The sequence below is a fragment of the Notamacropus eugenii genome, chromosome 3, assembly GCF_028372415.1.
Source record: "Notamacropus eugenii isolate mMacEug1 chromosome 3, mMacEug1.pri_v2, whole genome shotgun sequence".
Classification (NCBI taxonomy): domain Eukaryota; kingdom Metazoa; phylum Chordata; class Mammalia; order Diprotodontia; family Macropodidae; genus Notamacropus; species Notamacropus eugenii.
In genome coordinates this window covers 152381426-152407380 of record NC_092874.1, presented here as the reverse complement: position 1 = coordinate 152407380, position 25955 = coordinate 152381426, and the positions used below count along the sequence as shown (strand labels likewise).

Here is a 25955-nt window from a genome sequence, read left to right as displayed (position 1 = left end):
TGAAGTATCAAATTCTCTGAACAGCAGAAACACTCCTATGCGAGAGTAATTTAAAAATAAATTCCTAAAATCAAATATAGTCAACTTCTGATTAATCACACTGAGGACAACCTTAATATAGATAATAATAATATTTAAAAATCATTGTAATGTGCTTTTTCTCAGACACACCTAACACGATTAACAGACACCACAAAACATCTTTAAATAAAACAGTATTGTAGGGCAGTGCTGTGAAACTCAAATAGAAATGGATCCCTGAAGGCTACATATTGATTTAGAAAACCACAAAGTAACAATATTTATGTCATATTGTTTTTTAAAATTTATTTTGTTAAAAATTTCCCTATCACATTTTAATCAGGTTCAGGCTTCATTCAGGCAAACAATGCTTGATACCTCTGTTGTAAGGAAGAGTTATTTTTAACAACAGTGATGTAAAGATGAAAGATAAGTTCTTGGGAAGGCAACATCAGAATTATAAAAATTTAGAATTGGTCTTCAGATATCTGATACCACAGCAGGGCTGGGCTGCTTGCCTAATAGATGAGGTATAAAGAACTGGCACACCAAGTTATCCAAGGGACCCTTGACACGTTGGACTAGAAAACGATGAAACGGAGATGCGCATGGCTGACTCAAAGACAAAAAGCAAAGAATTCAGTGACAATCCCTTTCAAAGATAGTCATCAAATTAATTGCTCTACTTAGCTACTAGCTACTTCTCAATATAAAGGAAAAGAGGACAGGAGGAAACAAAATGAGTTTCCTTTCTACTTTTACATTTATTTCTGCAAGTTCTAAATCACTTTCCCATTAGTTTCCTTACTTCTCCATGTTCTCCCTAAACCACTGGACTCCAGTCATCTACTGCTTCTATACACTGTACTAAGACCCAATATTTTTTCATTCCTCTGAGGGAACTAGATTAAATTTTCCCCAGCTATGGATAACAGATTTTTGTGTTTTTATTTCTGAAAGAAACCATGGCCAAACTCATCTGAGAATTATGTTCTCCAGACTGATCTGAAACTAGCAGTTGGGGAAATTCCTGGGAAAGAATGAGCCCTTCTTACCTTTCTTCTAAGTTCATAGATAATAAAATCACAGATTTGGAACTGGAAGAGACTTTATAGGACACATAGTCCAAACTCTGCATTTTACAGATGAGGAAACTGAGGACCACCAGGGGCTTATGTGACTTGCCCAAGTCACACAGAAAGCAGAGGAATAAGGACAGAAAACCAGTTTTTCCATATTTGGTGCTCTTATTACTCTATCACAAAATTTCTTGTATGTAGGTACAATGGAATCATACTGAAACACTTGCTGGGCATTACCCTAGTTACTAGTATTTTAGTATGATATGGACTTTTAGCTAATTAAATTTTTGTGTGGTCTATGACTTTCTGCAGCTTCATTAGAACAGAATTCATCTAAATAGCCCTAATAAGCACCTAAGGTCATCAGCTATTGCAAACAAGCTTGTTGTGTCTAACCAATATTCTTTGGGTAGTCACTTGTACTTTGATAAAAGTTGGTGAAAAAATTGGTAGGGGAGTAAAATTAAATGAATTAATTGTTTTAAGAAATGACTTTCCATCCAATTCTACTGAATTATCTTGTCAAGGGAAGAGGTATCCTTATTCTACTAAGGCTAATCCCTCAACCCGTGTCCTGGTCTTTTTTCAGAGATGTAAGAGAACTCAGAAGCCATTTATACCAAACTATGATTGAAGAAGAATTATCTTTATAAAATACTCAATAAGTGGTCTTTGCTTGAAAATCTCTAATTAAGGAAAATCCAGCACCTTGTGAGGCAGCCAAATCACTTTTGGATAGCTCTTACATTAAATCTTAATTTTCTTCTTTTCAACTTTTCCCATCTTTCTAGTTCTGTCCTCTGAGGACAAATGAACAAATCTAATCTCTTATCAAAGTTATGGTCCTTCAGATTTTTTGAAAACAGCTATCCCATCAATCTACTTAAACTTAAAACATTCCCAGTTGCTTCAGTTGATCTGTAGATGCATAGGTGTACTACAACTTGAATGGGATCCAGACAATTATTAAATTTTCAGTGTGAGGCTTTACACCTCTGAAATGGGCAAACTACAAATCAGGGCTTCATTTGTTGTGTTGTGGATTGTCTAGACTTAAGAAAGTGTTAATAATGCAGATTAAATGTGTCTTTTTCCTCCTAGGGAGAGGGTTGTTAAACATTTATTAGTATACTATGTATTTTGAGGACCTATATTATTCTGGTTTACCTTTATTTTTATATTTATAAATGACCCTGAACTGAACAATATATTTAGAATGGAGGATGATTAGGGTACAATAAAATGGAACTATCACCTTGATAATCCTGGACGCTATGCCTCTCTTAATACAAATAAAATTGTATCACCCTTATAGTACATAAAAATCTTATCACTGTAGCACTTTTAGTCTATAAAATACACCAGATCTGTTTCAGAAAAAAACCCCTGCTATCTAGCTCCCCAGTTTCATAGGGGATAGGCAGCTTTGTTAAATTCAAGTTAAAAACTTTACACTTGTACCTATTAAAATTCATTTGATCAAATTTGGCCAATTGTTCTAGCCTGTTGACATATTATTAGATCTTGATGTTGGTATCCAATACGTTAGTCTACCCTCCTAATGTATGCAATTTGACAAATATGTCATTTATACCTTTACCTAAGTTATTGGCAAACATATAAAACAGCATAGGCCAAGCACAGATCCCTAGGGAAGTTCTCCCGAGACAATTTTCCAAGTTAAAAATGAACCACTACAAATTAGTGTTTGGACTCAGCCATTCAATCAGTTACCAATGCACCATATTATCCTATTATCCAGCCCATATATCTTGAATGCATAAAAAGCAGGAGAGACTTTCTTAAGCATTTTGCTAATAAATTTAGGTATCGTCTACAGAATTCTCTTGATGTAGCAGTCTAGTAGTTTTGTTAAAATAAAAGAAGAAATGAGATTAGACTGGTATGACCTATTCTTGAAGCCATACTGGATCTTTATAAAGACTTTTTTCCCCCAAATGGTTAATAACCACTCCTATAAGAATATATCGTATAATTTTATTAGGATTCAAAATCAAGTTAGTTGGTTTATAGTTTATATTATCCATTCCTTTTCACTTTTTTAAAGTAATGACATTTGCCCTCCTCTAGTGCAGTGATGTGTCCCCTTCCATGAACTTTTAAATATCTATGATCTAATTCCTTCACTGAAAAAGCTTAAGATTTTCACAGAAGGACAGGCATGGAGAAATGTGGATAGAGGATCTGCTCTGGCATCAGGGAGATCTAAGTTCAAATGTGGCTTCAGATACTTACTAGCTATGTAACTCTAGGCAAACTGCTTAATCCTGATTGCCACAGTTTCCTCATCTGTAAAATGAGCTGGAGAAGGAAATGGCAAACCAGGTCAGTATCTTTGCCAAGAAAACCCAAAAGAGGGTCATGAAAAGTCAGACACGACTGAGAAGTGACTAAACAACTCCTTGTTATTGATTGTCTGAGATAGGGCACATTCTGACAGGCAAAATGAAAGCCAACTTCCCTTCTCTGAAGCCACAGGCACAGAGGAGAGCCCCTAGTTCTTGGGGTACAGACTGCAAGAGGATGGCTGCATAATCTGCAATCAGGAGGCTTAAGGGTACTTCTAATAGAAACAGAGGCCTTAAGAAAGTCACCCAGAACTACAGCTGGGTCACCAAAAAGGGGGGGAATAATCCTACAATGTTGTATTGCTATTACAGTAATCAGCATTATTATAAGTATTATCTCAATAATACTCTCATCACTTCCTTCTGTGAGGCTTAATGAAATAATAGTGTGACTTTGCTGCTTGTTTTGGGGAGAGGCTAGCAAAGTATCTTATTTGACATGAATGCGATAAACAGCTGGTTTTACAGAGCTGAAAGATCTTAGGTTGCAGGTTCTGCGGGTATATCCTTTAAAAGACATTGAATGGGAGCCACCTGCCCTCTCCATTACACCAGAACACCACCACTACAACAAATAAAAACAAGCAACAAACCTACATCAACCTACAGACAAGAACTGGATAAACAGATTCTTATAAAACAGCCATGGTACTTGGCTGGGAAGCACTCCTTGACAACTGACCCTATACATAAGCCCACTCCATTAAAAGATACATTTCACCCAAAGTTTTAGTACCTTAAAGAAAATTCTGATGAATTCTTCAGTCTCAATGAATTCTAAAACATGAATTTACCAATACAGAGAAGAAAATTTCCAAAGACCCAGGATCATCAATTAGAGCCAGAAGACACCTCAGGGGTCAGCTGGTCAAATACCTTCATTTTACAGATAAGGGAGCAGCCCCATAAAGATTCTTCAGGCCTAGGGTCTGACTAGTAGTCAATGGCTAAGACGGGATTCAAATCCAGGTCCTCTGATTCTAGATTCAACACACATATGCTGCTCTGCCACACTGCCTAATTTTTAAATTCACAACATTTTTTTCCCCTCTACAGTTGCAAAGAAAATTTTCATAGATGGGCAGCCTCATTTGCAGGAAAAGAGAAGACCTACAGCATGGTCTGTTTGCTTAGTGTCATGTAGGAGCAAACTTACTTTAGACATTTGAATGTAAAGTTTCTCTAAGGCAGCCTGAGGTCACAGCCACTGTCTTCACTGCCCTGCTCCCCAGCACTTAGTCTGCCTAATTAATGTGCAGACCCTCTGTGGGACTTCAAATTTATGCTAGTTTTTTTTTTTTTTTTTTACCAAATTGACAATTTCTATCAGTAGCTAAGGATATGAGGATAAATGTAGACCATTTGCTGACAAGCTTGCCCCCTTCAGTTTCCATTTTCTTATTTTCGGCAATTCATACTAATTTGGTAAGCAGTAATGTGACTTTTAACTGTCTTTAAAAGTTTATCATAGGTTTCTTTGTAGCTTGAACACTTGTCCATCTTAACTGATTTATACTTGCAGGTGCGGAGAATGTCTGACCTCCACGTCACTCATGGCCCTCTAGGTCCTTAAGCGTGGCCCTTTGACTGAATCCACAGTTCACAAAACAAGCCTCTTTAATAAAAGGATTTGTTCTGTAAAATTTGGACTTGGTAAAAAAACCATATCCCAAGATCAAGAAGGGCACATGTGGCCAAATTCCCCACCCCTAAATTTTATAGTATTCCTTTGCCACAATGTATTTAAACATTCCCCTATTGTTAGACATTTAAGTTGCTTCCAAGTTTGGGGTTTTTTCCTTCTATTTTTGTAACTGAATATAATGTTGCTACAAAAATATCTGAGCAGATGCTCTTTCTTTTTTGTTAATAATACTGTTAGAGTATATTTATATGAGGAAAAGCTAGTAGCTGAAGGAATGAATAAGAATAAAGAAAGGGAAATTTCTGATGAAAATTTCAGGGAGAAGTAGGGACAATAGATTCCAGGGTAACAGGTTTAAATCTTGTCTATGGTGTACTCTGTGACTGTGGGCAAGTCATATAAGAGCCCTGGACCTCATTTTCCTGATCATAAAAGGATGAGATAATCCCTTTCAGATCTCAAGTTATCACCCAATGAAACTGAAAAAGTGTTTTTTAATACTTTATGCTATGAAATAAATCAAATATAAATTGTTATTAAGTAGGCACAGTTATTTATATTGATGTTCAGTGTTGTATCTAATAAAAACCTTTATTGCATCCACTGTTTCTTCCACCAGTTTATTTTGCAGTTTCATAGAACAGGCGTCATAAATTGTCAACATGACATACCTACCGCTTCAAGGAAATTTGGAATTTTTCCACATACGGCATTTCTTCATGCATTTTGCTCGCTACGCCTTTTGAAAAACTTTTTATAAACTCCTAAGTGACTATGCTGTTTCTCCCCTTTTTATTTCTTTCACTAAAGATTTCAAAGGTAAATTCAGCAGCTGAATTACTTTGGAGTATTACTTTTATGCATCTCCTTGAGGAATAACAAAAATCAAGAGCTTTTAATGTCTTTTTCTATCTACTGTTTTTTGTTTGCTTTTAATCTTTGGGTAGATGGGTTATTCTCTTAGGTTCTTTATTCTGATTCCATTTCCAGAATATATCTAGAAACCTGGATTCAGACTTTCTCATCCTGATGTGGAAACTTACTTCTATTCAGGTAAACTTTCATCCTATAAAAACTAAGATAGTAAATTATTTTGCTGTGCAGAATTTTTTTTTTTTTTTGCAGAAAATAGTCCCTCTTCAAAGAAAACTACTAGATATAATATTTGGCATTTGCACAGCATTTTCGACACATGGATCTGATAATAATACTAAAAAGTCCTTGTTTATAGGAAAAGATAGAAAGAAGTATAAGCACAGAAGCTTTGAAGATTAATGCCATGTTTCCACAGTGGATTTTTTTCCAGTTTATTTATACCTTTTACATCTAACCATTTCCTCTTTATGTGTACCTATAAAGTCACATGAGAAAAAAATTGGTTAGAAGTCAAATTGGTTAATTAATGGACAAAATGTTTGGGGGTGACCACATGCTTAAGTGCTAGTACTGAACTTCCTCTAAGTCTCTTCCAAGGCACTTTTTGTCAACAACCTAGTCACAAGTCTACATCTCCTACTACTTGTCTTAGCATCCCCAGAGATTCATGGGGCTATGGGAGAGAGGGGTTATGCCAACAATGAAGGACAGTTCTCAATGACTACACTACTACTTCCTGCTGCTGCAAGTGTATAGAGGTAGGGGGAGAAGTTTTAGATTTTTAGAGTCCCTTCTAGTCACATAAAAAATATGAACTGGTAAAGAGCTTTTATAGTTCTCAAACAAGAACCTTTTCACTATTTCACATTTGCTAATAGGGAATGAGTAGCACCCTTATGAAAATAAAAAATAAATCCAGATTGTAACCCTCATCATCTCGACCTTTTACAGTCTCGAACTTTCTTCAAGATTCAGCTTTCTATATGATGCCTTTCCTGAACTGTCCAGATCTCACCTAAGACCCTTTCCACTATTCTGCATTTGTTAATATGGAAAGATCAGCACCCCATTATTAAAAGAATATATATTATAGTCCTCCACATCTCCACAGCTTAGAATCCCTAACCTTTCAGCTAAAATGCCACATTCTACAGGAAATCTTCCCTAACCCATTGAACTGCTAATACCCTGCTCCCCCTAAATAATCTTGAATCTATTGCATGTGTGTGTGTGTGTGTGTGTGTGTGTATGCAAACACAGGTTTATATGTTGTCTCACCTGACAGAATATAAACTCTTTGAGATAAGAACTTCTAACTTTTGTGTTTGTAACTCTAGGGCCTGGCATATAGCAAGTATTTAAAAATGTAGAGACAACTCTCAAGAAAACATTTAATTTAATACTTCACAAAAATATGGAAGTTCAAAAGAGGAATGGGTTTTGGAGAAACAATAATGCAAATTTTTATAATATATTGCAGTCATTATCTATATCTGCTAACACTGTGCAACCCATTTTGCCTTAATGAAAATAAAAGGGAAAGAGGAGCTTTGATGAGCTACTACCCTGCACCCCCAAAGCGGGTACATCTTATAGCCAAGTGGCCATATGACAGGCAGGATATGTGTGTGGGGGAGATTTTGCCTATGTAGGTGCTAATGCTAGAACTCCAACAGAGGGACAATTCAAACCACCCTGTAGGGTCAACACTTGGAACAAAATGGGGGAGGTAAAAGCCTGTGTAGCTCTAGGATATTAGCAGGAAGCTGAAATTATTTATTAAGTGGTGATGAGAGTGGTATGGTTGTCATAGTTTGCTGTCATGAGGAGAATGAGACTCTGACCCTCTGATTGGTTATCCATTGGGGCCTTGGCTCCTCCTTTGGAGAACGCTGGGCTAGAGTATTGGGCTGTTTTGAAGGAAATGAAATTCAATAGGCATAAATGTAAAGTCTTATACTCGAGAACACATAAATCAACTTCACAAATGATCTGGGATTTTGGTGGACTTCAAGGTCATTATGAGTAAGAAGTGACGTAGCAGTCAAAAAAACTAAAGCAATTTTGGACTGCATTAAGAGGATCCAAGCTTTCAGTAATAGAGTGAAATAGTCCCACTGTACTCTGCCCTCATAATATCTCCTCTGGCATATTTTGTTCAATTCTGGGTACCATAGCATAAGCAAGATAGTGATAAGTAGAAGGGTCCAGAGCAGAGCAGTAAGAACAGCCTTGAGTTTATACCATATGATGATCATTTGAAGGAATCTGGGATGTTTAATTTGGAGTAGAGAAGACTCAGGGGAAATATGATAGCCGTCTTTAAGTGTTTTCAGGACTGTCACATTAGAGAGGAATTAGAGTTGCTCTGTTTGGTCTTCAAGGATAGAACTAGGAACAATGGGTGAAATCTACAAAGAGGCAAATACAGGCTTGAAATTAGAAAGACTTTTCTAACAATTAGAGATGTCCTAAAATGCAAAGGGCTGCTTTGGAATTTTTCCATCAGAAACTAGATGACTACTTGTCAGGTATCTTATACTGGAGATTCCTTTTATATACAGATTTCTCTAGATGACTGTTGGGTTTTCTTCCAGCTCTGAAATTCAGTTATTCTGCCAGTTTTCAGTTAATTTCCTTCCTTTTAAAATGTAGGGACTTTGTAATAATCTGGAACTTAAGTAATTCTTTAGCAGGCCCTCAAAATTGACATCTGAAATACTTTTGAAATTTACCTTTGCCATTATCACCCTATACCTTCATTTAGGTTCATTTTTTTGTGTTACTTTTGAGAACCCTACTACAGACAAACTCAAATATCTTTCAACAGGAAATACCTTTAAGAGTAGTAAATATACTTCACAAATACAAACTGCTATTAAAAATTAATCAAAGGGGAAGTAGATTTCAATACAATGAATTTTTATTCTGATGCCTATTTGTAAGTTACAGATTGGTAGATGTGGGAGAATATTTTGTTCTCTGTCTACTTCTCCATGCTTGAACTGTGCATACACGTGTAAAGTACTTTCTCATGCTTAGCTGGTAAATTTTATAGGAGTTAAATTGGATGGTCATTAGCCTAGAGATACTAATTTCTAATTGTTTTTGTAATTGAGCATATATTTTATAATTTTTGAGGGACATCTTTTTGCACCCTAATTCTGTTTACTACATTTACATAATTTGATTGTATATGCACATATTATACTGTAAATCTTTGTATTGTGGTTTCTCCAAAACCATCCCATTTTTGAACTTTCTTATTCCTGTCAAGCCCATTACTATCCTTTGAGTCAGTATCTTTTCCCCTAGACTTCTCTCTTCAAAATGTCTGACAAGTATATTTCTGTCTATAATTGAAACAAATATAAAACTGAATCTCTATCTGTCTGTCTGTCTATCTATCTACGTATCTATCTTTTTACTGCATCTGGGATTTCATCAGTGTAGGGAGATCCTGGTGAGGAAACTGCATTGCCAGAATACAACTCCTTCTCTGAAAAATATCTTTGGGAATTGCCAGAGGGTAGTGATATGGTAAACTGCACTGGGTCCCACATCAGGTACAAATCAGAGGCAAGACTTGAAACAAGGTCATCTTAACTCCAAGGCAAACTATCTATTCTATAACACCTAAAGGCTTCTCAACTGTGATGTTGGAATTATGATATTACCAATTTTTCCCAACTTCATGTGTTAATTCTCCATGTAAATGTTTCCCTGTACTTACACAACTCCTTGAGTTGACAGCATTCAACCAGTGAATACCCTGTACCCATAAACCACCGACTGCACACTGTCTTCTAGACTTAGCTCTCAGAAGCTGTTCTGCTCTTCCTCCCTAATCTACCCCTTCCTCTCCCCTCACCCCAGAACCACTCTGTAATCCTATCCTTGTTCTGGACAGTGTCCAATATGTCCTAGGTCTACATGGTGGGCAATGTGTGAAACTCTCTGACCCAACAACTTCACAACGTCTTTCCCCTTTCCCTGGGGGAGGGACTGTGCACATGCCAAGTTCTCCTATTTTCTTGTCTTTCATCACTTACACTGAATTTCACCTCAGTCTATTTTTTCACATGTGTGCAATTATCTTTAATCTCCCCTTTTTTTCTAGTCTCTTCTTCAAATTTTGCCCAATTACCTTAGAAAAATCTTTCTCCTTTGCTTCCCTCTCCACTCCTTTTGTTACTCAAAATATGACCCTAATTATGATTAATATGTACAAAAATAGTGACATACTGGTATTGAGGGGAAAAGGATGCTATCAAGAAAATGAGATAAAAAACCCCAGTATTATCAGCTTCTGAAGCCTTTAAAATGCATCCAAACCTCCTTCAGAACCTTGACAATGTCTTCTCATCAAATTAAATCTATTTTTCAAGAAGTATCCAAAATACATTTTTAAAACCATCAAATATCATTCAGTGCTATTAATATTGTTTTGTCAATAATCAGTATTGGAAATATATATGCATATATATTACTTTTATTATAAATGTTCAGGTTTTTTAAATCTATATCAGATATTAAGTTTTTGAGAGTCCAGGACTAAATACCATTCAAACACTGTTTTTAGAAAATTTCTCCTAAATTTCTTACAACTGACTTCCAAATGAAATTCTGAAAAAACCTGTTTGCTCATACTGAAATAGGGGACAAATGTTTAAAAGCTAGGTATAAGATGTAAAAACAAAACAATTCCCTCTGAAGCCCTTAAACGTGTGTATGTGTGTGTGTGTGTGTGTGTGTGTGTGTGTGTGTGCGCGTGTGTGTAGGCTCCAAAGCCCTTAAATGTGTGTATGTATGCATGTATATATATATATCTATACATTTATGCACAGACACACGCTTATATATACAGATACTTGTGTGTGTGTGTGTGTGTGTGTGTGTGTGTGTGTATGCCTCCTAGGGAAATATTTCTATCTTATTCTTTAAAATCCATTTAAAATTCCCATTTCAGGGAATATCACTCAGGCAAAATGCTGTTTGCTGTCTTTCTAGAATGAAAGATGACAAATTTGATTTTGGTGATTTAAATTTGGATTTAAAATGACTTCAAAACAGTAAAAGAGATACCATGTTTTGTTTTCAAATAACCAGTGATACATTTTCCAGTATCTCCTTATATCCACCAAAAATAGATACCATTTCTAAAATGCCATCATAACAATCCCTCTGTAGAAGCATTGATTTTGAGTCCTCAGATAGTGAGTTATCTGAGAATATGGCTTCTTACTTGTGGTATTTCTTGAGGTTATTATAATTTGGGTCAATTTTGAGGGTTTTAATCTCAAATATACTCCAAAGGAAATAATTACCTTCATAATATTTTGTTTAAAATGTATATGTGAAAAGTTCTCAAGAAAGCTGTTCTACAGCTTAGAGCTGATAGAGGCCCTGATTTATGGATTCTCAGTAAGACATGAAAGCATCACAGATAATTATAAGCAATCCTTTCCTCTGCTGAAAAAGTGCTCTATGATGACATGCTGCAGAGTGATTTATAGCATATTGACTATGGTTCTCCTAATGAAAAAGCAATTGTCTAAGTTTTCCCTGGAGAACACTCTCCGTGCCGTAGCAATCCATGCTCATGGAAAGTCATGAGTTAGAAAATGAGAACCGAATGAACTCACAGCTGGGAAAAGCCAACAATAATTAATTTAACACCAGCCATTTGTACAGATCTTGTGGAACTTAAAAAATTTCCCTGGAGAGAAACAAGGTCAATGAAGGGTATAGTTCACATCTTAGAATGTGTCCTTAAAAATGTTTACATAATAAGACAATATACTCCAATGGTTTTTCTATCAAGAAATGGATCAGCTTGTTTTTTTGACTAGGAAGTTCTGACTGACACATGGATTTTAAGTTATTCCAACGTGGCGATTTTATTCGGAATACTGTAACAAGTGTTTCAGAAGAAAATTGCTAAAGTTGTACCTTGACATTGATTCTTCCAACGTGGTCTTAGATGATATGCTAGTCAGTAGCAGCTGAGGAAACAGTATCGTTAAAGGGGTTTTTATTCTAACTCACTGGCTAAGAAAATGTGAACAGTTTGAGATCTACCATGTTGTTTCAGTTTAATGAGCAGTGAGCACTTTTCTTGTCCTTATTAAAGGAGTTAATGTGTTTCTGTGTCCTCATTATCACCGCCTGAACATACTCTTGTTATTTGCAGAACCAAGTCAACTTCCTTTACTTTCAGAGATGATCACAAAGTCAAATCAGATTGCTCAAATGTACTTGTTAATAAAACTCCTACGGTGCTGTTTGAGGTGCCCATGGGGATTGTACAATTATTTATATTTCCTTATGTTTTCCTATAATTACTATGATTGTACTTTCTCAGAATAAAAGTATCTGTACCAATTAAAGCAGCAGTAGGTTAAAAATATTCATCAGACTTATATGAAAGGATATTATTCTTAGGGCTTTGATCAAAGCACAGAAATTAAACTGCTGTTATCATGTGTTCAACCCACATCAAAATGACACACTCAGCAAGTTTGGAATTTACTTCAGCAGATGCTATTTCTAAAAAATAAGATGTAAACCAATTCTAAAAAATAAACACCTTCATTTAGTACTTGCACTGATGGTATGGTATCGTTGTTAAATTACAAAGTACTAAAACAACTACTGTGCAAACTTTAGCATTTCAGTTTGTAGTGTATAGATTCATAACTAAATTGAATCAACTTTTTAAAAAAATCTAATAATACATAAAATTCAGAGGAGTCTGTTTTTGCTTATGCTTGTATCCCTTCACTTAAGTCCAATAATTTTCCTCCCTTTCCTAACAAGACTTTAAAAAATGATACAGAAACTAACTATGAAAGATTTTCAACTGACAAAGCATAGAATATGACCTTTTCATAGATCTCTTTCATTCTGTCTAGGTTGAAAGAACTCAGAGCGAAAGTGATCATTTCCATTAGCACTAATTTTGAAGCAAAAATTTTATCCTGCTGTGTGTGGGAAATCACTGTACATGCACAATTCCATCAAAGGTAATTCTCTGTGCACTGGAGTATAAAATTTACCTCTAATTATCATTAGGTCATTGATTGGACATTTGGTGATATGCACTCTGGATACAATTACAAGGAATAACAACCAAAGAGATTCATCTGGAGAAATCAAATAGAGCTGCCTTGGACTCAGTAGTAAAGTAAGTAAAATTATCTTAGAATCATATTTTCTAATTATGTTTAAAGAGTCAGAGAGGTGGAAGAATCTATCCTCTTACTTCCAAGTAGGATGACACAAATAATTTTACTTAAACATTTCCAAAGAGAATTTCTATACCCTCTCTTGTTAATCCTATCCAGTTTTATACAAACATATACTACCAGAAATCCTTCACAATGCACCTTTCAGTTGCTTGATGGTCTAATTACAACAAAGCATTTATATCCTTACCAAAGAGTCCAGTCATGGCCACAATAGGGTTGAACATTTCCCAGGTAGAATCCCAGAGACTGAGTGACCTCCACTAGGTTAGTGAAGTCAAGACTAATGCTATTGAAAAGTACTGAAGTCATGATGATTTCATCAATAGCCCATACATCTTCTCCCTGGGAAGAGTGATATGGTTGCCACCATCTGAACTGAATTCCAAACTGTTGTGCATCGGCTGGTAATTCCACAGAAATAATTCTGTAGGGAGAGGGAATTTAGGATAGGAAGGAAGAAGGAAAAAAAAATACATGTTCAAGATCCTTCAGTAATATAAAAATGCCATCATCTATATATCACATTATTATTTAACTGAAAGGACTATAATATATCAAAGTATTTTTGTTGTATATTGCCAACATCCTTTCTTGTCCTGCATTATTTCCTCTTCTACCAAACAAAAAGCACCCCCAATACACATGTAAGCTCCAGGTAGGTGGGGAAAGTATCTCACTAATTTTTGTGTCTTTCTCAATTTCTTGTACAGGGTGGTGATTTTTTTGGTGTAGAGAGCCCGTAGAGAAGAACTTTCTCTATTAAATTGGCACCTGATCTGCAAGTTATAGTCCTGGAGAGTTGTCTGGGATAGTGTGAGGTTCTATGATTTATCCAAGACTACATAGTGAATGTGTATCAGAAGCAGGATTTCTTTAATCTCAGAACAGCTAACTACTATACAACACTATCTTCTGTGGTACCCACAGTAGAAACTTAATAGATGTTTGTTCAATTGAGTAGAATTAAATCAGGAGTATTGTAATATATCTATGTGTTCATCATCCATCTGCTCTTACAAAACCTAAGACTAAAGCCACAGCTTTCCAAAATGAGAAGGATTCATATTGTCTTCGTAAAGCAACATGAGTTTCATGTTATATAAATAATTTTGTGCTGGTGGAACTGTCAAATTCCTCAGTCCCATGAGTTTGGCACTGCATGCCAAGGTCACCTGATCTGTCATGGTGGCTAAGACAACAAACCTGTACCTGACAAATGGTAAGGAAAATTAAGAATAATATCTAATTTCCAGGAGCAATTATTGTATACAGCAGCAGGGACCATACATTAATTGCCACTGCAATGACATCTGCTTGAAAGCTCCATAAATCACAGTTCTATGTTGCTTACATATATTCACAAGGTGAGATGTGAAGCAAATGGCAAGTAGAACATTTGTCTCCATCAGTGTACAATTAAATACCAACAGAGGCATTTCAGTAAATGCACACTGAAGTGAGGGGATGTTTTTCCTTGTGTGTAAAGAGAAAAAAAAACCATAAAATAAAGTGACAAGTTAGATGACCCAGAAGCAGATTATTATACATTTTTTTGAAAGAGAGTTTCAGATTTTCTGTTTGGAATGATGAATAGAACCATTTTAAATTTGTTCATATTCATACTAAATCAAGCTATATCCTTATTTATCAATAAGCAAACAGTTAAAACTATATGATGTGTATTTTATATTGAAAGCAAAAACTAATTTAAAAAAACCATGGTTATAAAGATACAGGATAAGATAAAATGATTATATTCATTAGTAGATCATTTACAAGGTTATACTTGCATACTAGTATAACAAGGTGTTATGCTAATACTTAGAATATTCTAGAAAGAAAGCAAAATGAAAAATCTACAGTTTAAAAAAATAAAATAGCATAATATTCATTTACATTAAATACTTCATGATTCTATTTCTTTTCACTGTTAAAAATGAACTTAAAGAAATTTATTTTGCAGTAAAAAAATGAAGCTTTAATTTTATTTTATCTGGACCAGGCTAATGATTTTATTGCTATAGGAAACTTCCATTGAGGAAAGTCACTCCGCTAAGGCAGATTGACAACTCTTCTACAACACAAAGTGCTACAGAATTATTGCTTGTCACATAGCTAGTATATTTGTCAGATGAAAGATCGGAATTCAGGGCTTTCTGATTGCCAAGCCACAACTCAATCTACTAGAGCACACTGACTCTCCTGCTTTAATATTAGCCTAAAAAGTGGTTTGTTTGTAAGCTTAGAAGATATTTTTTCACTTCCAAATATTTTTCATATCTTTTTTACATCAAAGAGAAAAATAAATTAATTTGCATTTCTAACAATAATGGCTTGAGCAAAGGCACAAACATGTGAAGGTATAGGAAATATCTGGTGAGCAGAAGGAGGAAAGAGTACTATGAAGCAAAGCTGGGAAATGAGGCTCCTGCTAGAGTGATTGTGGAAATCCCTCAATACTAAACAAAAAGTTTTCACTTTGGTAGACAGTGGGGATCCATTCATGATTGCTGACCTGTTGAGTATTGCAATCGTATCTATACCTATTTTTTCCAAATAACAAGCAGAAATTAGTCCAGGATTAAGTAAAGTTTGAATAGAAAGTGAAGAAACATGATTTTGAAGTTAGGCTGATGGGTTTGATTCTGAGGAAACAAAGAGGATCTTAGCTTTATCCAGTTTGTAATGAACAGCATTCAGTTTCTTCTTCATGCTTGTGTACTCTTGTGCCCTTTGTTGAAAAGTGGCAGAACATAATGGATCAGGCAGTGGACCTGGACAACCTGGGGTCAAATTCCATTTCAGACTGTTTTTAGCTGGATGATCCTAGGAAAGTAACCTAACCTCTCTGAGTTTCAGTTTCCTCATCTGTAGAATGAGGATAATAGCACCTAACTCACAGGATTGTTTTGTGGATCAGTTGGGATAATACATGTAAAGGGCATTCTGTACTTTAAATCACCATGAAAATGTGAGCTATTATTATCAAAGAATCCAAATCGCCGAATGTTATGTAACAATTTGGGGCAGCTACATGGCTCAGTGGATAGAGTTCCATGTCTAGAGAAAGGAAGACTCATCTTCCTGAGTTCAAATCTGGTCTCAGACATTTACTAGCTGTGTGACCCTGGGCAAGTTTTTTAACCCTGTTTGCCTCTGTTTCCTCATCTGTAAAATGAGCTGGAGAAGAAAATGGTAAACCACTCCAGTATCTTTGCCAAAAAAACCTTCAATGGACTTACAAAGAGTGGGACATGACTGAAATAACTGAACAACAACACATGATGATTTGGTTATGAGGTAATGGACGCACAGATTAGACTAATCTTTCAAGAAATTAAAAACCTCTCATTTTATTAGATAGGGAAACTGAGACATAGGGAACTGAGCTGAGTTGATGAAAGTCACACAGTTAGTGGGAGAATCTGAACTTATATCTTCTCTCAGTCCAGTGCTTTTTCTGATACCCTGCCCACTGTGGAAAGTCATCTCAGTACTAAAGAGGGTTTTAATGGCTATGCAATACCTAATCATACCTAGAAAGAGCCAAGGAGGAGAGATTAAAGATACATGACATTGAATAACTGATTAAACAAAGTTTTAAAGCATGTGAGAAAGAATTCTGATACAAGGGTGAAGAAAAGTTGAGTAAAGATATAGAGAAGTTTGAATATAACAGAGATGAACTGAGGGTGCATAGATTGGATGGTATTCATTTTTTTTCTGCAGAGTAGGAGAAAAGGTTTGCTCAGAGCATCAATTAAAAGTAAGCTTAGGCTTGATGAAGGTGGAAAAGCTTTGAAGAGAGACCGAGAAATGTGCCACAGAATCAATAAAAGGATTTCTAAGAAACAAGGAGGTTTCACCTGAGTTTAAACCTCACGAATGTAGCGTGAGCTCATTTGACAATTTCATGACTTTCACTAGGAGTTCAGTGGCCTAAGGATGAAAGTGGAGAAAACACCGCAGCTTATCTCCCATTCAGGATTAGCTGGTCATGAGGAGCCCCAAACCCGATCAAACCAAACACTTGAAAGTCCCTTCCGATTCTAAATCCTATGATTAATAAGGGAAGGGAATACAGTTTTCATGCAGAATTTAAAAGTATGAGGTAAGGTGAAGAACCTTTCTCCTTTCACTGAGAACCTCATCTCATACTTTACTGAGAGAAAGGAGGCCACGCACTATGAACTTGCTCTCCTCAGGTTTACATTTCCAACCCCTTCATGTCACCACTCCCATTCTTTCCCCCTTTTCTCTAGTCTCTGAGGAAGAGGTGACTCTTTTTCTTTTTACAAAGGCCAACCCCCCTCTCTCTTTATGCCCTTGATCCCATTCCCTCAAATAGTTTGCTCCTTTGATCATCCCTTCCTCTCACTGATGTTTAGTGTCTCTATTAACTGTCTCTTTCCTATTAAAACATGCCAAGATCTTACTCATCTTTTTAAAAAAAACCCAAAAATGTTCACCTGACTCTAAGGCAATCATCCTATCTTTCTCCAGCCTTTCACAGCCAAACTCCTAGAAAAAAACCATTTATATTCCTTACTTCCTAGTGACTTCTTACTGCCTTGCAATCTAGTTTCTGATGCCTCAACTCAATGGAAACCATGTTCTCCAAAGTCAGAAGTGACATATTTATTGCTGAATTTAATGTCTTTTTATTAATCATCATTCTTGACCCTCATAGGGTTTGGCCCTGCTTTTGACGTCTTTCTGAATCTCTATTCTCTCTGAATTTTCAGGATATTTCTCTCTCTTGATTGTCTTCTGACTCCTCTGATTCCACTTACAGGATCATTATTGATGTATCCTACATATGTGCAGGCTACAGGGTTGTGTCATAGGCCTTCTCCTCTCCCTACACTTTCTCTAAGTGATCTCATCCACTCCAAAGAACACAACTGTCACTTAAAAAATGCCAATGCTCTGAAAGAGCTACATATTTAGCTCTCATCACTTTTATGAGTTTCAGCCCCACATTACAATTGCTTATTGAACACCTAAATGGTATGCCCCATGATATTTTGAACTCAGCATGTATAAAACAGAATAGGTCAACTTCTTTCTTAAGGCTGTTCTTCCTCCTAAGCTCCTTATTTTTGTTAGAGGCACTATCATCCATTTAGTCACCAAGGTTCATAACCTCAGAATCATTCTTTACTCATTATTCTCATTCTACATCATAACATCTCTTGTATTGTTTACTCCTCACTTTGCCATCAGCCGAGTTCAGGAGCTCATTGTCTTTTACCTAGATAATTGCATTAGTTGCCTAATTAGTCTACCTGTCTCCAGACTTTCTGCTTTCTAACCCATCCTCCATATAGGTGCCAAATTGATATTCCTAAGGTATAGTTCTCAGCATGTCACTCCCCTATTCAAGATGCTTTGGTAGCTTCCTATTATATCTGGGATAAAACATTAACTCTTATTTGACGCTTAATGTCTTTTGCAACCTTGCTCCAGTCTATATTTCCAAGCTGATTACACATTATTCCATTCAAAAATATCAGCCAAATGGGCTTCCTTGCTGTTGCTTGTACATAACATTCTATCTCACAATTGTATGCCTTTGGACAGGGCATCTCTCATGTCTAAATGGTTATTTCTTCTTACCTCTGCACCTTATATTCCCCATCCTCTTTCAAGGTTCTAACTAAGTACTACTTTTTCTAAGAGGCTTTTCCTTATTCTTCCTAGCTGTTAGTGTTCTTTCTCAAGTTATATTACATTTGGTACACATTTTATATGACATATATTATCCCCAAGTTCTCTCCCTTCTCCCCTCCTTATGGTGGGCTCCTTAAGGACAAAGGGGTGACTTATTTTTTATACTTGTATCTCCACCACCTAACACAGTTTCTGGTGGATAGCATGCATTTAATAATAATAAATAATTAGTAATAATAAAATTTATTGAACTGAATTAAATAGATAGGTTAAAATCTATTGAAATGACCCTTGAGTCCTATACTAAATGTGAGACTAATGAATATATAACTGAAATGACAATCTTAGAAAAATAGGGAAGTTATAGAATCAAAGTACATGATGAAGGTAAAGAAAACATTCAGTAGGGATGAGACAGTAGGAGAAAAAACAATCATCAATTCCCTATATACAATTTTAGGTCCTTTTGGGAGTATAATTCAATAAATGAGAACTCTCATAATTTTAGTTACTGTGTGTTATATATAGCTGTGTTTCCTCATTTGTTAATTCATTGCTACATTCTAAATTACACAATTTATTTTTTAAAATGTTCTTCACTCCAGATCAACCTGTTTAATTTCACTCCATTCATTCATTGAACCATTCATTCAATTAATGTTTAGTGCTTAATTTATGCAGGACACTATTGAAATTTCTTCAAAAGCTAAGAAACAACATATGATCACCTTTCATGTAGTAGCAACTTTATGAGTTTCTTTAACAACTAAATTATCATACGATGTATCACTGTTGAATACTATGGAAGGTAATTTATAGAGCTCTGTCCAATTGCCCATTACTATTATTATGTGACGTATACTGGCTTTGTGACCTGGAAAGTCATGTACTTCTCAGGGTGGTAGGTGATCCTTTAAAACTTCAAGCAATACAGAAAGTGCCAACCTGCCTTGGTAGAGACAGAATTTCAGCCATGAATTCTCTATGCCAATGAAATCACAAGTCCAGTCCTATCACTTACATGCCTACCACATGGCATTGTACTAGAGCCTGGGAAGATGAAGTCAAAACCAAACATTGCACTTAAGAAACTTGGATTCTTTGGGAAGTGGTGGTGGGGAAACACAATGGTACAGACAATTAAAGGCAAAATTCTGCAAAAAAAAATTCCTCGCATGAAGAGTGGGCAAACTAGCAATTGGGGGGATTAGGATAAGTTTCCCATAGGAAGTGACAATTAGCTGTTTTTAAGGAAGCTAAGGATTCTGTGAGATGGAGAGGAGAAGACAGTAAATTCTAGGTGGGGGAGTAGCCTATGCTATTCCAACTAATGCATTCAGTTAAAATACCATTAATCTTTATCTTTTAAGCTATGTTTTTGCTAAGAATGAACATAATAGTAGATACAGCACAGTTATATTACATAGCTTATTTTGATTATAATTCATGTATTAAAAAAGAGATAATTTTCCTGTAAAAGCATACTTCCTGATTCAATTATAATTTTATTATTTCTTGGAGCAATTTTTCCCCTGGGGAGCAAAACTTCATTATGAAAATCAATGCCCAATGTGGCTTTTGTCTATGAAAATTCAGTATTGGCATCTTTTCAATAGAACATTTAATTCTGCAAAGTCAGGCAAACCAGTAATGGCAAAAGAGTCATTGTTCATTTTTTGTTTTCGAATAGGACTATGGCCTCAGGAAGGTGATGCCATGACTTGCAAGTGGACTGGATGTAAGTGAGTACTTTCTCCTTCAGAGCCATCTGGGCCTAGTGGCAAGATATAGATCAGAATGACTGGAGAAGGCCCCCCATGCAGTGGGGGATCTTTGCCTTTTTAAACTAAGGTCTTTTCCAAGTCTCACCAACATACTGAAATGGCTCTTTGTTCACGTCATTGCCATTCTGCAATTAGTCTGACCAAAAGTTTGATAAGATTCGCTCAGGAACCATTACATCTTTATATTGTTAGAGACTACTTCAGAAATCTCTATTGACTTTCTACCTTCATTTTCTGTCCTGAATTTTTCTGAAGAGGAAAGATCAGATATGTGGTTATTACTAATTGCTTCTTATAATTTTTTGTGGAAGTGGATTCCTATTGCCAAGATACTATAAACAGTTCAAATAATTATGAAAAAAGCAAAATTGAAATTACTAAAAACTTTTAAGGTAAGCCCACGCCTAACAAAACCTAAAAGAGCTCAACATCTCCAGAGATATAATGCTTTACATTCATTTATTTTTATTTTTATTTTTAATGTTTAACAATCACTGCCATACAATTGTGATTTTATCCCCCCCGCCTACCCCCCACTCCCCCCCTCCCTCCCCACAACTGCATACAATTCTGTATAGATTCTACATATACTTTCCTATTGAGTATATTTTTCACTTATAGTCATGCTATGTAGTCAGACTAAGATAAATGAAAGAAATTGTATAACAAATCAGAACATGATACACAAACATATACACATACACAAACATGATCTGTTACATTATGTGAGTGACTTCCATATTTCTCTCTCTGAGTGTGGAAGGCATTTTTCCTTGAGAACCACCATTGGGATTTTTTTTTTTTTTTTGTAAGAAGTTCTTGTGTTATTACAAAAATCTAAGTCTACCAGAAAAAACTCTCACACACTGTGGTCGTTGCTGTGCATAAAGTTCTCCTGGTTCTGTTCCTTTCACTCAATGCTTTACATTCATAAAAGTACTAATTAGTTGCTAAAACGTATCAGTCAGCTTGAATAAAAAGTATAACAAAACTGCAAACTGCTCATGCTTACCTCTGTCTTCTGACATTAATGTTTATAAAAAGTTGGCAAATACACTTCTTTAATTTCTTTTACGTATCATAGAGGATTGATGAACTGATGAAAAATTAGTTACAAGTCACAGTCATAAGCCAAGCAGCTTATTTATTAGAGCATACTCTATTTCCAAACAAATGAACCCATCACAGTAAGTAACAATTTGGCTTCTACATCAATTATAGTCAGTTATTATGACTGAAAAGAGTGTAGTAAGTAGTTCAAAGCATCAAGATCCTTTTAATTCTAGTTAGAATTTACACAACATGAACTGTTTATTAAAGATATGGCAAATGACTGCAGTATGTAGACCACATGCTAAATTATATATTCTTGGGTAATTTGTAAAGTCTTTTTTGTGATATTGATTTGCAAGAGAAAGCACAAGTATGTGCTGGCTAGATTGGGGGAAGAATTCTAATAGAATTCAGTTTGAAGATAAATTTTCTTTTTAATGTTATTACATATAATTGTGTTTTTTTTTAACTTGCTGAGAAAACTCTTCCATGATCTTAATCTTTCAAACTTAATACTAAAAAAATTGTCATGGTTTTCTTAGACAAAAAATGTTGCTGTCAAATGACGGGCAAGAATAAATGCACTTTTGCAGTAGAACATTAAATGTACAATTATTTTTCATACCAAAGATTGATTTCTGGTTATAGACTGATAACTGAATTTTGTAACTGTCCATTCTTTTTATGAAAATGTTAGTGTTTGGGGACAACATAATGGAGTGACACTTTCTTTATATTTTAATAATTATTACTGTAACTATATTTGTCTATTATTTTTCTATATTCCTGAAATATAGATATACCATGCTCTCCCAAAAAGCAATGACAAATTTAGTTTTACTCTTACTGGTAATGTAGATTCAAATTCTTTTCATCTTAAAGAGTAAAAAAAATCTATTGTATCCAGTGCATTCTTAAATCTATTAGATTATTCCTTTCTTCCTATCTATCTATCTATCTATCTATCTATCTATCTATCTATCTATCTATCTATCTGTCTATTCATCCACCCATCCATCTATCCATCCAATCAGGATACAACTCCGTTTATTTGAGTAAAAAAAGTTTTATTGCATTTCTAAAAGCAAGACTTAAGTAAGAAGTTTAAAGTAGGAGTTTTTTTTCTTCCTCCCTTCTCTATACTTATCATCACCTTTCTCAGAGAACAAGTACAGTTCTCTTACTGAAAAGTTCTTTTGGAAAAGGATTTATGATTCATCAGTGTGGATTAATTCACAATGTTACCTCTCCTAATGGTTTTTGTGTTTCAATCCCCAGTCCTAAGTTTGGAATGAAGACTTTGTTCTGTGTTAAATGAATTTCAGGTGTTTGTGAGCAGGCTGATGAAGTATTTTTTTTTTTTGTAAAGTGAAGAAATACTTACTAATATCTCTGAAATCACCTTTCTACAGGTATACTTGGTCACACTACAAGGAAATTTTACATTCTGTAATTAAAGACCCAGAAATACTTAAATATCCACCTTCTTACCAAGAAGGCTTTAATGGTTAAAAACTGGAGTGCTTAATACATTTTTAGCGGCTACTTAGGATAGATAATATATCCTAGAAACACTTGCCTGAGTCTACTGAACTTCTGCTTGTTAAAATCCATTACATAAACTAGAACAAAACATAAAAATTATATCACCTACCAAGAGAATCAATAAAGTACCAAGTTGTAAGATGCCTCTGGAATTATCATTTTGTTAGTAAAAATTTGTCAGTATTGGTAATTTAGGTCTATATTTGAATTCAGTTGTTTCAATTTTAATTGTAAAAAAAAATTACTGTTACCTTATATATATGTTTAACTTCACAATTATGCTCATTTCAGCTTTCTCTGAATGAAACAGTTTTTAATGTAAAAAATCACTTTCTTTACAATGTAGAAACTCAGCTGGGATGGAATTTGCTAAAAGAAACACGGTTAATTTATCATTCCAGGACACATTCGTCTTTGTCCTGGCTAAAACTCAATGGCAGACTCTTTGCAGTCAATCATTACAAATTAACATTCAGGAAAGAAGCTTCTATGATTACATCTCCTTTTTTATAACTTTATCCAACATACCTTGGTTCATGGTAGTTGAGATAAGAATAATGTTCAAGCAGTTTCCATGTAATTCCATTATCATAAGAATAATGCAATAAAACACCTTCGCCAGGCTGGTTGGGGGCTTTGCACGTACTCAAAACAGATTTACTTCCTATTCTTAATGTGAACTGGAGAAACCTAAAAAAATTAATTTATGTAGATTAGTGAGTATACATAAACATTTCAAAATATTACAGTCATTACATTACTGCTTTTTAAAAAGACTTCTAGGCAAGTTTAGGTGAAATTCCCATGCTGCTTTGTAACTGACTTTCCTTCCCTTTAATGCCAGTGTGGAATGTGTGTACATATATATATATATATATGCTTATAGATGTAAAATATTATATGTAATAGAAGGGAATGCATATGTTTTATTTGCATTCATAAAAATATACATGCACACACAAATTTGTGTATATGACATATACACATTTAAAGTGCCAATCATCACCGCATTACATTATTTATTAGGTACCAGGGGAAGGAGAGACATGGAATGGATATAATCAGCCACCACAAGCTGTCAAATAAATAAAACTACATAAATAATTAATTAGCACTTGGCTCTGGCACACATTTTTTGATGCTAACATTTCATATTTTTCCATTTGACTGGTAATAAATGCCCTAAAGTCATTTGTTAAGCATGTGAATTACTAAAAAACAAAACAAAACAAAAGGATGGATTAACCCAAAATTAACCTTTGTCTCCAATCCTAATTATGATTTAGACAAGGTTAAAGTGACATTTTATGGAAATAAGAGAAAATCTGAAAATACATAGGTAGGAAAATTAAATTAGTTACATTACTTTGTCATTCATTTCTTAGCTCACCTCGACTGTGAGCTGTCAAGAAAGGATGTAATGAGCTGACGCCTCCCATCTTTATTGAAAACCAATGCTTTTCCACTGGCTAAGACACCACATCCAAAGCTAACTTCAGCACCACGGATAGAGTAAAAGTTGTGATAAGAGGAGAGCCTGGAACTTCCAAAGCTTTCAGAGATGAACATTGGGAATGTTTGGGATGCCATTTCACAAGCTGGACCTGAAAAGCCAGGGTCACACCTGTCAGAGACATACAACAAAAATAAGTATGAAACCTTGTTACTTTCAATTTTAACGTTTTGCTTTTTCAGAGATTTTTCTGAATCTACTTTGGGGAGATGAAGTCAAGTATTTGACTGAATGGTAAGTGGAGCTTATTAGCCTTCAGAGAGTTCTGGATTTGAAGAGTCAGCAGGGTCTGGATGATTGTAAATATCCTAATAGAATGCATTCTTGGCAGAGCAGTGCTATAAAAAGGTTATGATAAAAACAATAATTCATTGTGCACCTTCAAAAAATTCTACATAGTTTTCCTACACATACTCATATTTATGCAAAGTGCTATCCTGAACTCCCTCAAAAAGGTGCAGTCTGCAAAGTATATAATTTGCTTCAAGGTGATGAATATCAAAACTACATAACAGATTTTATCAAAGGAGACTTCTTCCTGTGGTATATTTGGCAAAAAATTGAAAGTCTGCAAATAATGTTTTAAATGCAAGTGGTGTATATTCAGCTAGGAAAAATGCAACAATTATGCTTTAACTTGAAATGTATTTAGGAGTTAAAATTATATTACTTTAAATTGGAAAATATAATTGCATTCTGGTCTTTAGCTTCCCTGTTTGGACTCTTTAAAATCCACAGAATACCAACAGTCTTATGGGAAAACACTAACCCCTGACCCATGTGGATATCCTTATTAGAATTTAGGATCCCAGGTTGGTGGAGCTCCAAGAAAAAAATGCCATTACACAATTGTGTTCATGGGCATGTTCTGTTTTCATATGAATTAACTTGGGCACTTGAGCCAAACTCAAGAAATCATTGTCTTAAATGGATTTTTAGTTTAGCCCTGGAAATGCCAAAGATTTGAAGGGAATTACCTTTAAGTGAGAGGTGTGGTACAGTAAACATACAGTTGGCATGGCATCAAGAATACCTAGGATGGAGTTCTGCCTCTTATACTTAATGCTGTGTGACCCCAAGCAAGTTACTGTACTTCATATTGCCCCAGGCAACTGTCTAACATTATAAGTTGCAGACCAGGAGC

General features: G+C 35.2%; 1 protein-coding gene across 2 annotated transcripts in view; it reads right to left on the bottom strand.

The window, feature by feature from the left end:
• RELN (reelin) overlaps positions 1–25955 on the bottom strand; it is a 553318-nt gene that overhangs the window by 155016 nt on the left and 372347 nt on the right. For both annotated transcript variants that reach the window (XM_072653135.1, XM_072653136.1), the window contains exons 18-20: positions 24689–24922; positions 23827–23988; positions 13431–13667 (exon numbers count right to left, since the gene is read on the bottom strand). In XM_072653135.1, the coding sequence (XP_072509236.1) occupies positions 13431–13667; positions 23827–23988; positions 24689–24922 (633 nt within the window). The remainder of the gene's footprint in view (positions 1–13430; positions 13668–23826; positions 23989–24688; positions 24923–25955) is intronic.